Raw genomic sequence first — 16,077 nt, forward strand, 5'->3', positions numbered from 1 at the left:
TCTGCTGGTGATCAAATCTGATCTGACCTTCAGGTATTATTTCATACTACTTGATTTGGTTTAACACTCTTCAGTCACATCATTAGGACAGTGGGTATAGGGCTCCCTTTGCTCTCAGCCAGTTCACTGGGTTCCAGATGGTGGACATTTTGGAGATTCTTCTCCATGTTGACATGACTACATCTCAACATCTCAGCTGCCAAGCTCCTTATCTATCAAAGGTGTTCTCTTGGATTGAGGTCTGGTTAGTAAAGGATAGCACTGAATTTCACTGAACTCACTGTCATGGTCAGGAAACCAGTTTGAGGGCAAACCTTGTCTGACAGTTGTTTGGTTGTGTGTTGATGTTTTAACAGACCTTTAATTCTTGAATCGAAGTTGATATAAGCAATATGGGAATTAACCAAACCATTAAAGTTTTGGGTCCTCAAATCAGAAGAATGAGCTGGAAACACTAAAACGCTCTGTAGCGCTGAAGGGAACTGCTGAGTCTGGCGATGATATTCAATTTAATATTCATATTGACACTACTAGCCCCATCCATATGATTTAGAGTTAACATTGACTAAGCATGTGTGAGTCATATATTTGTCCATAATACAACAGGTATTGTTGTTGCTTTACATGCAGAACTGCTGTAGAGTCTGTGTTACAGGAGGTGGTTGTGTATCTTCTTGACAGCAGACACACAGTATAAAGAGCATGCTTAATGGGGCTCACTGCCTTGCACCTCTGGACTTGTAATGACCTTGTTAGCTTACTGGCTAGATATTGTATGTGTTCGCATTAGCATTCATGGCAGGGAGGTAGAATTCCCTCCTTCTCCACTCCCTGGTGAACCCAGTTTATCACACCCACACTGGCAGGTGTGACTGAGAGAGTGAAAGAAGTGAGATATTGGCCAGCAGCAGTGGCACTGGTGAGGTAATTAACAGTGCCATTACTTCTTCTGCACAGCACGGTGTGTGTGTGTGTGTGTGGGTGGCTGTGTGCAGCTCCTGTTACCATGCCACAGTAGTTAAGGCATTTCAGCATGCAGTATGAGATGATAAGGCAATTTAATTGCATTTGTCATATGGTCACAGCTCTGTTCTTGATCTGAGGCTGAACAACAGCCAGATGATACACTGTTGCGTCTGATCCACCCGACCCATTACACACGGGAAGATGGAACTCATCCCATTTATTGCTGTTAGACCCTGACAAACTGCACTTCACAGACCTAATGTTCCAAAGACAAGGCACGGCTCAAGGCAGACGAGAGGGGAATCAGCAAAGTACGAGAAAGTTGTTTTGTTCTTCCACTTAGTTGTCATGTATGTTCCCAGAAGGCCACTGGTCCCTTTGTGCCCCCCCAAAAATGAATAGTGCTATTCCCACTCAGAAAATTTGACAACTATTTTCTAAATTCGTGGGGATTATTTCAGTTGTTAATCACATTGTATGAGGGCAATTTCTGTAATCACACGCCTTTGTTGTAGAAGCTAATTTTCTGTTGACATCAGGGCTCTACATCACCCACTTAACTTTCCCTCAGTCTGAGAGTTGATTTAGCAGGTGGCTGTCTGACAATTATCCCTCTGATTGTCTTGAATTCACTGTATCAACACTTATTTCCCTCTCTCTCATCTCACCGTCGACAGCTCTGACTGATTGACTGAATGATGATCTTGATGATGCTCATGACGATTTGTCCCTCCATGTTTATGTTTTACTGCAAGAAATCCTGAATCCACAGAGCTGTGTTTTAATAATTAACCCATTTAATATATTGTGGAATGTAAAATTGCTTCACATAAAATAATTGGCAATCCCCTGCGGATCCATAAAGACACTCTATACCTTCTATGAATTGCAGCCTTTATAGATAGATTGACAGCAATGTTTTAATTCATTGCATTTTTCAAATGAGTGCATGTGGTATTATTCTCCCATGGGATCATTTCCTTTTGTCATGGAAATCATAGGTTTTTAAATTAGAAGATGGTTTATGGTGATTGTATAGATGCTGGCAAACTTTATTCTGATGTATAAATCTACTTAATTCGCACTTCGCACAGCTCCACTCCCCCTTTTTTTTTTTTAAACGTCGGCTCTTCAGGCTGGTTTTACGGTCTCCAAATGTTGCTTGCATAATAATTTCAATTATTTATAGCATTTTTCAGGAAAATAACTGCATACACAGCACCAAACAGATGACAGTGTTAAAAGCACCACATTTGCCATGTTTTTCTGCTGCTGTGTTTTTGTTGGAGGTGACGGATGCTTGCCATGTCAGTACTTCTTTAAGGCAGACTGTACATTACAAGGACAAGACGACCAGGACTAGCTACATAGCATGCTAACTTAATTAGAACCAGGGGTGTAGTGGGGAATAAACCAACATAAACAGAGTTTACATACCTTTTTAAATACAAAATAGCGTTTATGCACCTTTTTAAAGTGGTTTACTTACTTGTTACTGTCCAGGTTTTAAAAGTTTGAGTTAAATTCAACAAAATTGTTTACTGAGCATTAAATGACAGTCCTGATCACAACCTCCCCTTGCCCCCGCCCCTTCTCACCATTGCTTGGCACCCGTCCCATGCTCTCTTCTCTCTCGCTGCTTGCAAACTCTCAAAGTCCAGTCTCTCTTACAAACTGACTGAGTTTCTGTGGTCCCCTCTATGCTGCATGAACGGTTCCATGTGATAAAGCAGTTCATCAGAATGGGAGAAAATAAGGACTTTCCCCTTTTAACAGAGGGAATTCTGCAACGATCCGATAGGCCTGTTGTTTCTAGCGCCAGTGATGATATTAAAGATTTCGTGCAGATGTATTTAAACGCACAGTCACAGGGAGACAAAATTACAGGGATAACAATATAGGTAGCCAATGGTCAATGATGGTCGCTTGTTTTTCATTAAGTAAGATTAACAACATGTCTGTGTACATTGTGATGAGCTCAGTCAGGCTTAGTGTTTAAGACTTTGTTTCTAGCCACATTGCTCTAAGCTAAATATCTAAATCGTAATTACATATAAACTTAATTTCCAATGATGCTGACTGAACATTTTTACAACGAATGTATGGTGTTATGTCTTTGTATTACATATGTATTAGCAGGGTTTTACTGTTGTCTCTTAATATGTTAATAAAATGCACAAATATTCATTTTTAAAGTAACTAGCCACTAATGTCAGATAGAAAATAATAGCGGAGTTAAAAGGACAACGTTTGCCTTTGAGATTTAACGGATTAGATATTTAAATAGAATGAAATTGCAGTTATGTAGCCCCTAAAATGTGTATACAGTAATTGAGTACATGTACTTAATTACATTCAATCATTATTTACCACACACCAGTACAAATAAATAATAACAATAATAATCATAAAATGCTAACTCGTTGTTCTACACATGATGTGATTTAAGTTGTTCTAGTCTCTTAGTCTCTATATAGTCTCATACACTCCTGATCAAAATCTTAAGACCAGTTAAAAAATTGCATGAGTTGCATTTTGCACTGTTGGATCTTAGGAAGGTTCTAAGTAGAGCTTCAAATGCAAAAAGAAGAAATGGGAACAAGAGACCAAAAGTTGTGAGCAGGCAATTTATTGAAAACAACAATTTAACTTAAATAGGCTGTTCATCAGCTGATCAAAAGTTTAAGACCACAGCCTTTAAAAGCCAAAATCTGTGCAAAAATTTGGATTCCATGTCATTTCCTGTCAAGTAATCACACTGTGAAGATCTCTTGATGGCAAAGGCAAAAAAGCTCACCGTCTTTGAACGTGGTAGGATTGTTGAACTGCATAAACAAGGCCTCTCACAACGTGCCATCGCTGCTGAGGTTGGACGCAGTGAGACAGTCATTTTGCATTTCTTAAAAGATCCTCAGGGTTATGGAACAAAAAAATCAAGTGTTAGACCCAAAAAAATCTCACCGGCGCTGAGCCGGAGGATCCGAATGGCTGTCCGTCAAGACACGTGACGATCCTCGTCCCAAATTAAGGCCATTACTGGTGCTGACTGCAGCCCAATAACCATCAGACGGCATCTGCGAAGGAAGGGCTTCAAAAACAAGAAACGTCTTCAAAGGCCACGTCTCCTTCAACGCCACAAAATTGCCCGTTTAGACTTTGCAAGGGAGCACCAAACATGGGACATTCAAAGGTGGAAGAAAGTTTTATTCTCTGACGAGAAAAAATGTAACCTTGATGGTCCTGATGGCTTCCAACGTTACTGGCATGACAAGGAGATGCCACCTGAGATGTTTTCTACGCGGCACAGTGGAGGGGGCGCCATCATGATCTGGGGTGCTTTTTCCTTCAATGGAACAATGGAGCTCCAGGTTGTGCAGGGGCGTCAAACAGCAGCTGGCTATGTGGAGATGTTGCAGCGGGCATCCCTCATGACTGAGGGCTCGTCTGTGTGGTAACAACTGGGTTTTTCAGCAGGACAACGCTCCAATTCACAATGCCCGTCTGACCAAGACTTTTTTCCAGGAGAATAACATCACTCTTTTGGACCATCCTGCGTGTTCCCCTGATCTTAATCCAATTGAGAACATTTGGGGATGGATGGCAAGGGAAGTTTACAAAAATGGACTTCAGTTCCAGACAGTGGATGCCCTTCGTGAAGCCATCTTCACCACTTGGCGCAACATTCGCATTAGCCTTTTGGAAACACTTGCATCAAGCATGCCAAAATGAATTTTTGAAGTGATCAACAATAATGGTGGAGCTACTCATTACTGAGTCAGTTTTTGACACTTTAATTTCTGTTTTAGGAGTTTTTTGTTTTTTTTTGCTGTGGTCTTAAACTTTTGATCAGCTGATGAACAGCCTACTTCAGTTAAATTGTTGTTTTCAATAAATTGCCTGCTCACAACTTTTGGGCTTTTGTTCCCATTTCTTCTTTTTGCATTTTGAAACTCTACTTAGAACCTTCCTAAGATTCAACAGTGCAAAATGCAAATTCATGCAATTTTTTAACTGGTCTTAAGATTTTGATCAGGAGTGTATATGGGTGACTGGCCTGAGTAGAAAAAATGATAAAATATACAACTACCTGTGAACCCTCTCAACCATTGAACAGTTAAGGTGTGCCAAAGCCTATTTGAACACTACACATAAAAAAGGTTTTAAAAGATTTAATTATATTGACAGTGGTCAGAAAATTAAAAAAATGCTAAAATGCTTAATGTATAGCACTTTCAAAATACTATGTTAAACTTTATTTATTGACAATAGCCTACAGACAATAAACCATTCAAATATTTTGTCTGCAACTTATCCAGGGGAGTACATTTATTTCAACATATACATGTTATTAAAAAAAGCTACCAGCTGCAAAATACATTTTAAGTTAAGGCTGCTGGGGTGAGTATTTACTGGATTTGCTTTTTGGTTACTGCTGAGTTGGTAAGAAAATTTAACTTCCATAACTATTTACTATGTGGAATACCATCTACTGAAGCCACCACAATTTCAATCAGAAGCATTCCCAAGTTTATATTCCAGATCTGTCTGAATGCAGATCACATGTTTTTTGACCTGTATTTCATTTTCAATCAGTCTCCTGTCCATCAAACAGTACATTCAGTGCAGAAAACAATAGCGCTGCTTGTTATCAGAATCAAATATTAACTTTCAAATGTCTGCTTGTTCATGTTTTTTTTTTGTAGTTCTAAAATGTAATTTTAGAACCCCTTACTGATATATTAGCCAAAACAACGTTTAAGGATCTCTAGTTACAGCTCTGTATATATGGTTGCTGTCATTTTAAATTAAATGTCTTTGGGTTTTGGGCTATTGTACAGACTAAAGCAAATTGAAGCTGTCACCTAAGGCTCCAGGAACTTGTTATCAACTTTGAAAAGAACAGCAACAAGAGTGCTCCGGGTTCCCCTCACTCTAACTCATGCTCTGCAAAGCTAACAAATAAAATGGTATGAAAACTTCCAGACATCCAAAAACCCTTAAATAATACAAATACAAATACCCCATTATTTAAACCAGCTGGATTCCTACAAAATAACCTGGTAGAAATAGGAATAATTGACATAAAAGACTTAACTGACATGCCTTTTTTTTACATTCATTTGAATTACATTCCCCTTTATTTATCTACTCATTATATATAAATTGACCTGACATAAGCCTACCTGAGATTGACTATCATGACTTATCTGGTAGGATGCTGCTGTGATGCTATTTATGAGTCGTTCAAAGTCTGTCATGGGGTGGGGTCAACTTGATCGACATCAGATCAACATGTCTCTCTCTCCTCTGTGTGTGTGTGTAAGTGTGTTTGTGTGTGCATGTTGGCTCATGCATACATGTTGAGGAGGTGGAGGCCATAAATAATTACTGCAGTGATGGACAGGTCCGGTTGGATACAGATGGGGGGACCCTCGTTAGCCGCATCCATCCTGGGCCCAAAGTTCCTACAACAGTGTCAAATGTGCTCCCTATTAGTGCCACTTATACAGACATGTTCCTTCAGGGAGGGAAACACATCCAACTGGAGCCCTCCACTATGGCAACCATTTGCTATGACTGTCCTTTGCATTGCATATCGCGCTTTGCTTTGGTTGAGGAACATGTCGAATCCCTGGCAGACAACTTGCCGGGAAATAGTTGGAAAAGTGTGAGTCTGTATGAGTGTAATGGTGTGTTCAGTCTGACTGTGAGAGAACAGGTAATATGTCACTTGTCAACAATAAACATTTGTGTACTACCTGGATGGCTGAAACAGGGAGGGATACACAATAATTACAAACCACACTGTGTACAACTATGCAGCCGACTCTGCTGCTGGTGTTTGCCAGACTGTCAGACACAGCAAAACACAGATAAGCACACCATTTGCATTTAACTTGCGTTGTGAAAATTGCTGCCTCAATACACAAAATGCCCTTTCTAATGGTATGCTTTTTCATCCGCAACTGAGAACTGAACTGTTATGGAGCATTACAAAGATATAAAATAGCCACTTGCACACTTGCATTAAGGGAGAAAAGATAAAACCCAATTTTCATGTGTCTACATCCGTCAGGTGGCAGGAATTAAAGGCATGCTAATCGCTAACAAGAGGCAAGACAACCAGGTTAAGACCTACATCACCTACAACAAGGGCAGGGACTGGAGGCTGCTGCAGGCCCCTGCTGCTGACCTGGATGGAAACGACATCCACTGTATTCTGGTAAGATACTGTGTTTGTACTATAGCTTCAAAGACTGTGTGGTTATGTCAAATATAGATGTTGAAGCTTCAGGGAGGATGTGGACTTGAATAATAAAAGAAGATTTAAGTTACACTTTTCAGGTGATAACTTGTTGATCTTCAAAAATTAAGATAAGAAATAAAATAAGAAAAATAAGATATAAAATAAGATTTGATTGATTGAATTTGATCGATATTTCAGAAGTATTTTTGTAGTCAGTAGGTTTAGTTTTAGTCATTAAAATAAATAAATCAGGAGGGTAAGCAGGCTCCTGCATCGACAATGTTTTTTTTGTGAAAAAAACTAAATTGGATTATTCCTTAAAATGTCCCCGTCTTTAATTTATCCTGTCAGTCAGAAATCGATCCAGCGGCCATTCTTCCACGTCTGTGTGTCTTTTATCAGGGGAATCTGCTGAAATGTTGAAGAAAATGTTTAACCAACAAGGCCATACCAGGCTATATCAGGTGTTTGACAACCTGACAACCCATCAATTGCCAGATGCCGGAAGTTGCCACAAATAAGCAAATACTTGTACAAAAATATACAAAAAATATTTAATAATGCACTTATATCTTTACCTGTCCGTACCTTTTATAACACATAGTCGTTTGATCATTGCTGCATTTCACATTAGGCAAAACCATAATTGTATTAATATTAATAATAATAATAATAAATATTCTGGCAAACCCTAATAAAAGTGCTTCTGGAATGGCATGCTCATGGAAGTTCATGTTGGATTTGAGGTACATAATGTTCCAGACTTACAGCATGTGTTGATGACACCTCCTCCCTCATTAGAGAGCCTCCCTGCAACTAAAACTAACTAGGAGGAATTATGTTTGAGACATTACCAGGACTTCATGCTGCTGAGGACGTGATTTTCAGGGCCCTCCGTTATGGCTTACAGGTTCCCTGCGAGTGAGCATTCATTTGACATTTTAATTACTGCCCTAGACTCGTTTTGGTTTCCCTGTTCAGTCCCACTGCCCTCGATGTCCTTGCACCAGTGACATGCTGTCTGCTGCAAAGATGAAAGCAGACTTTTTTTTTCAGCTCCGAACAGATGTAATTGTCTTCTGTTGTGTGCGTGCCCTGGAGACTTGGCGTCATACTTGAATGCAAATTTCATCGCTCTTTGTATTAATGACAGATTAAGTGCAATTAGCAAAACGTATGAGGCACAGTTGATTCTCTTTGGGAGACTAATATAACTTTTCTTAAAATGTCTCTTTATGTACAACAATTTTGTTTTGACTGTCATTTTCAAATGATTATTTTCCTCTGCTGTTACTTGGTACTTTTCATGTGAACTAAATATGTCTTTCCTTCAAATGAGCATTCACCTCTATTGTTTTATTTTTCTTTTTCAGCCTTTCTGTTCACTTCATCTACAGCTGCAAACTTCAGAAAACCCTTACTTGTCAGGAACCATCTCCACTAAGAGCTCGGCACCAGGGATCATAGTTGCCGCTGGTGAGATGAAACACAGAAACGTATTTTCCACTTTTTTTCATTGGAAAAGCCTCAAATTGCTATCTGCAAATCATGGTGGTTGAATATTTTTAAATTATGAGTTACTGCGGGAGTGATGTTAATCAATCAATCACTGAACCATCTTCTGCCCTTAACTCTCAGTAAAAAGGTTGAAAAGGAAGATAAAAAATACCTATTAACAGGGGAAAATATGTAGAAACCTCAGAGAGAGCCACATGTGAGGGATCCCTCTCCCAGGGTGGACACAAGTGCAGTAGATGTTGAATGTAACACACATCTACAAAATACATATATTCACGACATTGATGAGAATAGACAGTGTTGAACATAAATGTGAGATGTATGTTGAGTGTTAAGTATATATACATAAGAAAATATCTGAAAGAGATGAAGGGAGCAGTAGTGACAATTGTATCAATCGAGGTATTTCCAATAATAGTAGCATATGTGAGTAGGCATATTGTTAATTTAATCTCTAGTTGGGTAATTTTGTGTGAATCCTAATCCATGACCATATGCCACCACGATCCCGATCCATCAAGATCTGTTATCTACGATGCATGATCCATTAAGTGGCCACTGAAGCAATCCCTGATTTGCAAAGATGAAGCACAGGGACTCCAGGGAAGAGGTGAAGTCAGTAACATCACTTGGATGAGACATCAATGTGATGAAGATGGAGAGGTGGGAAGAGAAACTCCATGTGCCATTTGTCTCCCACCAATCCAAGCCGATATCAGCGCAACTAAGAGCTGCTTCAAGACAGGCCAGAACCAGTCCAAAGTAAAAGCTTTATCCAAAAAGAAAAGTGTTAAGCCAACTCTTAAAGACCGTGTAAAGCAATTACAAATGTATTTTCTAAACATGCTACTGCTTTATGAAATATTTCAAATTAATTACACGTGTATCATTATAAATAATAGTGTTGTGTTTAATTGCCAGTTCAAAGTTTCCTTTCATCCTGGTATACTTAAACTCATCACCTGCATGTGGGCTTCCGTACAGGTGCTAGTGTGTGGTGCTAGCTCTGCCGCTATTCATCTACGATAGGCACAGAATGGCTTGGCTCGGTCTCCCTCTCTGACTGTCATCCAAATCAGGAACCAAGGAATGCTGTAAAACGGTCATGGTTCTCATTCTTTTCACGTGTTTTCAGTAGTCACTTACTAACACGTACAGCATGTTAAGAGACAGCTGACTGGTTTTGGTTCACAAAGTCTTTAAATGTAGAGAGGGTGTCTGCCTCCTGAAGTGTAACTCCTAGTACAGGAGAAATGTGATCTGTTATCCTGGTTCTTATCAGGACACATGCTGCAGCATCATCTTAATAGACTTAAATTACATAATAAGGAATTATTAAATATTTCTGAATCTTTTTGAGACAGGACTTGCCTGATTTGTTAATGTTTGTGAAAAAGGGAGGTCTTCAAATAAGTTTTGAATGAGAATCAAATGACAAATATGCATCAAAATTAACTCCCAGTTTTGCAGGAAGCAGGGGAAAGCCATCCAGAATGGCTGTATCAGTAGATAATGTGGTGTTTAGGGCCAAGCGCTAGAACATCTGTTGTATCTCTGTTAAATAGGCAAAAGTTGCAGGTCATCTAGTTAGTAGTTGTAGTAGTTAGTTGAATACTTTGTTCTGTTTTAATTGATAAGTAGATCTTGGTGTCATCCACATACCAGTGAAAGGGTTTACTGAAAGTGTTTCTTAATTGAAGCATGTGTGACGTAAATAAAATTGGGTTGAGTACAGAACCCTAATTCCTGCCACAGCAGACGTGTTGCAGATTAAATATCCACCTAATTAGATGATAATGTCTTTGCCTGCAAGAGCTTCAAAAGACCTGAGGCAAAAAAGGAGACATGAGTTAAGAGCGAATAGATGTGTTAGCAGCAGTGGTCCTGTCAGCAAACAAGACAATCCTGTATGTGTGATGGTGAGATCATTCATGTGTAAGTTTGTGTTTGTCTCTGGATCTGTTTGTTTTGTCTTTGGTGGGTGAGGATGCTGAATAAACCTACAGCACATCCCTGCTGCCATGCTTGCACAGTCTGTGTGTGTGTGTGTGTGTGTGTGTGTGTGTGTTTGTGCTCATCACTGGCCGAGCCGTTGCCCGCACCGCCTTTTAATACGTCAGCTGGTGCAGGAATCAACTCACCAACATGACAAACACCATCCAGATCAAACACAAGCCTATTTGGGGAAGCCGCCGCCAAGATAGTCGAGCAGGTCGACACAAGAAGCTGGTTCAGTAGCTTCGCGCTCGAAGGAGACTCTGTGTTGCTACACTGAAAACTGCTGAGGCAAAGAAGGCGCCCGCCCTCCTCCACTTCTCGTATTATGTTGCCTGAATAATGCAGACATGCATAGGAATCAACCCCAGGGTTTTCTTTGTATTATTCACATGAATCGAGATAAAGAAAGCCGATCTGGGAATTAAGCCAATGGAATAAATTCATCACAAACGTGGTGTGATTGGCAGCATGTGTTTAAAAAACATGCGGCCACTTTATCTGCTTGATCTCACTGTGCTTTTCTTTTTTTTACACTTATTCTGTTGACATTCCCCCTACAGGGAACATCGGAGCCGAGCTGTCTTACAACAACGTTGGCATGTTCGTATCTTCTGATGCTGGCAATAGCTGGAGACAGGTGAGCTTCAAACCAAGATCAAGCCAACTGATAGACGGCTACAACCTTTTTAAACATTTATGTAACAGAAGCTGTGAAGCACCAAACTACTACGTTTCCACTTCAGAAAGGCAGTTTGCATAAAGGCCTGCGCATGCCTCTGCGTTTTCAGAGTTACGTAAAGATACGCAAGCACAAGAACCTCTTGCGTACCCCTTCTTGCGTCGCCCAATTTTGTAACTACACTAAAAAGCTACGCAAGCCTCACGCAAGGCTGTGATTGGTCCGCTAACTACATCCTTTCCGGAGTCACATTTCCGGTTTCATGACCCATAATACCGGCAGAACACCAAGGAAGATTTAGAAGAAAGAATGTGGACCAAATAGAAGAGCGTTTGGCAGAAAGTATGACCACTTGTATAACCCGTCATTGACGAAATACAAGGACGCTCAGATCGCCTGCAATTCCTGGAAGGAGATCTCAGCTAACGTCGGTTTGCAGGTCGACGAGTGTACGAAGCTGTGGAGGAAGATCAGGGACAAATTTGTCCGCCAGAAAAAGGCTATGAGGAGCAGCAGTGGCGATGTAAATAAACAGTCGACAACGACTGCCACACACAAAGAAGGCGTCTCTAAGGTCGTCTACGACAAAAAACGTTACTCCACCCAGTGTTCTGGCGGTGAATTGCTTTGCAACATGCTCAACCCTTGGAGAACCTTAAATTAAAACGATTCTGTCAACACAGCCGCAGTTGCAGAAGCATGCGTCGGCCTTAAGGCCTGTTTCATACTAGACGACTTGCTGTTGTGTGATCGAGAGTCTCGCCGTCAATGTGAATTTCCACTCTAAGACTGAGTGGCTACAGGTGTCCATGAGCTTTCAGCAGAAGATGAATTAATCATGAAAACACACCCGAGAATAAACACTGTGAACCGGACTGATCCTCACCATGATCATAGTGTGACACATCAGGCTGGAGGAGGTGAAACGCTTCAGTAAACCTCAGTTGTAAAGACTAAAGAGCGGCTCGGGCCAAATTTATACGTCCAAACCCGAAAGACATTCACTTTTTTCTGCCCAACCAGATCCTAGTTCCTTGGGCACCTCACCAATACATGAACCTTCACCTAACCCCCCGCTCTGATTGGCTGGAGCTGGCTGGATTTGTTGCCAACTCTAGCCAGATTTCCAGCAGTTTGTAAATCAAATCTGGGTCTTGATGCATCAAGAACCTTTCCAATCGCCTTCACACATGGACATTGAACAGTTGTCACAGAGTGATATGCCACTGCCGGCTGAGTGCTGATGGGGGGCTTTGTCAGTGGCTCATTAGGCTAAACATTTTGTAGTCTGAACTTGGCTTAGGTTGTAAGTGTGTAAATGCAATCTTGAGCTTAAACTCTGAGTAGCATCCCACACAGTAAAATGCATATAATAATGTAATCTATAATGTAGCTATGTGAGGATACACTGTTAATTTTGTGAAAATGTATTTGCTTGTATCAGGATTCCTTGTAAATGTTGGCGATAATAGTTTCTGGTGTTTTCAAATACTTTAAGGGTCAATCATATGTCTGTTTAGATTTTTGAGGAGGAGCACAACGTGTGGTTCATGGATAGAGGAGGGGCCCTTGTCGCTGTGAAGCAGCCGTCCGTGCCAACCAGACACTTGTGGTACGTCTATTCTTTCTTAAATTGCATTCGAGTTTCTAAAAACTATGTTAATGTTTACTCCACTGATTCCAGCACTATGATCCAAAAAAATTGAACATGTTTATATTATATATGTGGCACTCGATCCATTTAGTGATGCACTTTGACTGTGGCTCTTGAGAAAAAACTCGTAGGCAATCTAAATTGAGAGATATTTTTTCCAGCCACTTATCATTAACAGCCAGCAGTCTGAGCAGCCCCCCCCCCCCAACACGCAAACACACATACACACTCCTACCCACCCCCCACCCCCCTTTTAGTGTATTAATTAACATGTTGCCCTCTTCTTGCCAAATCGGGTGCCTACGTTTTGCCTCAGTGCAGGCTAATCCAACTGAGACCAGATCTGTTCTCCAGTTGCTTTTGCAACCATTTTGAAATTAGTTTTAGAGCCAGTGAAGTGTATCCTGCTGTTTTTTGTCTCCCAACCAATTTAAGAACGATGGTAGAGAAAGTGTGTGTGGGGGGGGGAGACAGATAGAAAGAACCCTGTGTTTCTCCACAGGCACTGTACAAGCAGCTATGAAACAGAGCTGCTTTTCCAGTGTTCAGTTAAACACTTCCCCGGCCTGAATCTCATAATAGGTTCATGTCAAAGCTTTTTCCGTTTGAAGTGCTTTTAGCAAAATTAAGGCAATGGGGGGTTTTAAGGGCAATGGGGGAAGGTTTTTTTTCTTCCATGCATGGGGCTTAGTAGTGTTTCAACCCATGTCACATTCAGGTACTCCTAGTTGTTCCCATATCAGCACAAACGTTGATACGCTGTCAGAATCAATAGAGCCCACGCTTCACTGATGAAAGCTGTCCAATTTTTTGCTATCTCCTTCTCCCTCTGCAGTTTTGTAGTCAAACATGAAACAGTTCTATTCTGGTCTTCTTCTTTTTTCACCCTGGTGTAAACTTTACCCAGGGCCCATGACGTTGCTTTTTCTCCTCTTTGACACCAACACATTTCCTGTCTTCATAAACTCTGAAGTCAGTTTTGTGCATCTCTGCTTTCATAACCAAACACAGTGTTTCTTAAATGCCCCTTTTGATGTGCAGCCTTTTGATATTTACCCAAAGCTACAGTGCTAATTGCACAGAATCTCTGAGACTCGTCTGCCGAGACAAGCCTGTCATTCTGATCTCGACCTAAATCATCCCCTCTGACCAGCTTTTAATACAGAGGGTCTGCTTTCGTGTTGTCGTTATTGCTGGATTTGTGAAGGGAATGTCTTCTGACACACATCCACAGGGTCAGCTTTGACGAGGGGCGGCAGTGGACCCAACATAGCTTCTCCTCTGTGCCGCTGTTTGTGGATGGAGTCTTGGTGGAGGCTGGGGCCGAGAACCAAATCATGACGTAAGTCCAGAAAAGGTTAAATGGTGTCAATTTCAATTACAGTGGGTATTCTGGGCTGATTGAAAGATGATTGGTGCTTTCTCTATGTAGCAGAGGGCTACATGGAAAGGGAACTTTAAAAGAAGGAATTTTTTTTTTAACTCTTTATTAGGTCACATTTCTGAGGAGCAAGTAATTTCTGACAAGTATTTCCACACAAAGCTGTTGACAGGATGTATTGTATGATAACTGAGTTGGCTAAACACCATCTGAGAGAAAAAGGCACAAGCTCTGACCCGAGACTGTACAGGGACCACCCGCTGATGAAGCAAGACAGATCCAATGTAGTAGTGTGCTCAGCTAAAAATAATAAACATTTGGTCAGAAAGTCACACAAACCAGACAGTGAGGTCACTATAGCCTGTATACCAATCAAATGCTCATCCTTCCTGTTGTAGTATTTTGCACACTTCCATCTATAATGTGATATCAGTGGGAGAGGAGTTAGTCACCTTTTTAGTGGTTTCCCTGCATTTTAAAAACTTGCATATATGCATTGCGATGAAAATACAAGTTTTGAATCAGTGACCACTGCTGAATTTTATCCACATGGGAACATGTACGGACTTAATTAAATAAATATCAGGATAGTTTATAACTTTTTAACGTCGCAATAATTATTTGGAAATAGGTTGGAAATAGATTACCGGTAATCCTGTTTCCCAGGACTGAACACCTATTGGTAACCACTGGTGTAGAAAATGTGGCTTAGAGCTGTTGGCCCGTTTCCAAACAGTTTGAACCATAGACTGTAAATAAAGATGCCTCCATTGACCGTATTTGGAGTCATGTAGCCTCAGTGCTGTTGATTCATAGTAATCCACTCTAATTGTGTTATTTGCCTGTGTAGTTTCTTTGGACACTTCAGCCACCGATCTGAATGGCAGCTCATCAAGATAGACTACAAGTCCATCTTCAGCAAGAAATGCACGGAGGAGGACTATCAGACATGGCACCTGCACAACCAGGTGAAAATAACAAGCATTTCACACATGCATCTGAAAAAAAGTTCTTTCCATAAAGGGACATGTCATTAACAGTAATCCTGGTGTAAATTGTGACTATAGGGTGAGCCATGTGTGATGGGACAAAAACAGATTTACATGAAGCGCAGGCCTGGAAACTACTGCATGCTGGGAAAAGACTACTCCAGAATCCTCTCAGCTGAGTCCTGTATTTGCCGAGCTCATGATTTTGAATGGTAAGATGAACACTGTCTTTGTACTGTAGCCCTTTTCTTCACAGTCATTAAGCGGGATTATGTTTCTCTAATTTGTCTGCAAAAAAACGTCATTGACAGCAGTTTGCCCTGTAACGCTGCCACACATGTCGAAGTACCACTTTAAATAGAATGTGTGTCATTTGTATCATAAGTTAACATTTTTATTATTTTCTACTGGGCATTTAACATATCTGCATTGTTTGTTATAGCATGAATGTGACTCAACTGGACATTTAATTGAATTCTAGGCCCAATTATAAGCCTCAGACTTCTTGAGACGCAATGTAGCCATTTGTTTATTTCAAGTGCATCCATTCAACCACCATTTAATGCCTCGTTCAGTCCACTTAAATATGCCCTTTATGGTTGGTATAACCTTCCTGCTTTAGCTTAGAGCTGTTAGTCTCTACTT

The 16,077-nt window shown here is 40.6% G+C and overlaps 1 protein-coding gene across 1 annotated transcript in view; it reads left to right on the plus strand.

The window, feature by feature from the left end:
- Positions 1-16,077, plus strand: part of sorcs3a (sortilin related VPS10 domain containing receptor 3a) — a 221,469-nt gene that overhangs the window by 166,632 nt on the left and 38,760 nt on the right. The window contains exons 10-16 of the mRNA XM_053419434.1: positions 7,043-7,189; positions 8,587-8,689; positions 11,290-11,366; positions 12,929-13,020; positions 14,297-14,404; positions 15,294-15,411; positions 15,511-15,644. Coding sequence (XP_053275409.1) covers positions 7,043-7,189; positions 8,587-8,689; positions 11,290-11,366; positions 12,929-13,020; positions 14,297-14,404; positions 15,294-15,411; positions 15,511-15,644 — 779 coding nt within the window. The remainder of the gene's footprint in view (positions 1-7,042; positions 7,190-8,586; positions 8,690-11,289; positions 11,367-12,928; positions 13,021-14,296; positions 14,405-15,293; positions 15,412-15,510; positions 15,645-16,077) is intronic.

The sequence above is a fragment of the Pleuronectes platessa genome, chromosome 3 (genome assembly GCF_947347685.1).
Source record: "Pleuronectes platessa chromosome 3, fPlePla1.1, whole genome shotgun sequence".
Taxonomy (NCBI): Eukaryota; Metazoa; Chordata; class Actinopteri; order Pleuronectiformes; family Pleuronectidae; genus Pleuronectes; species Pleuronectes platessa.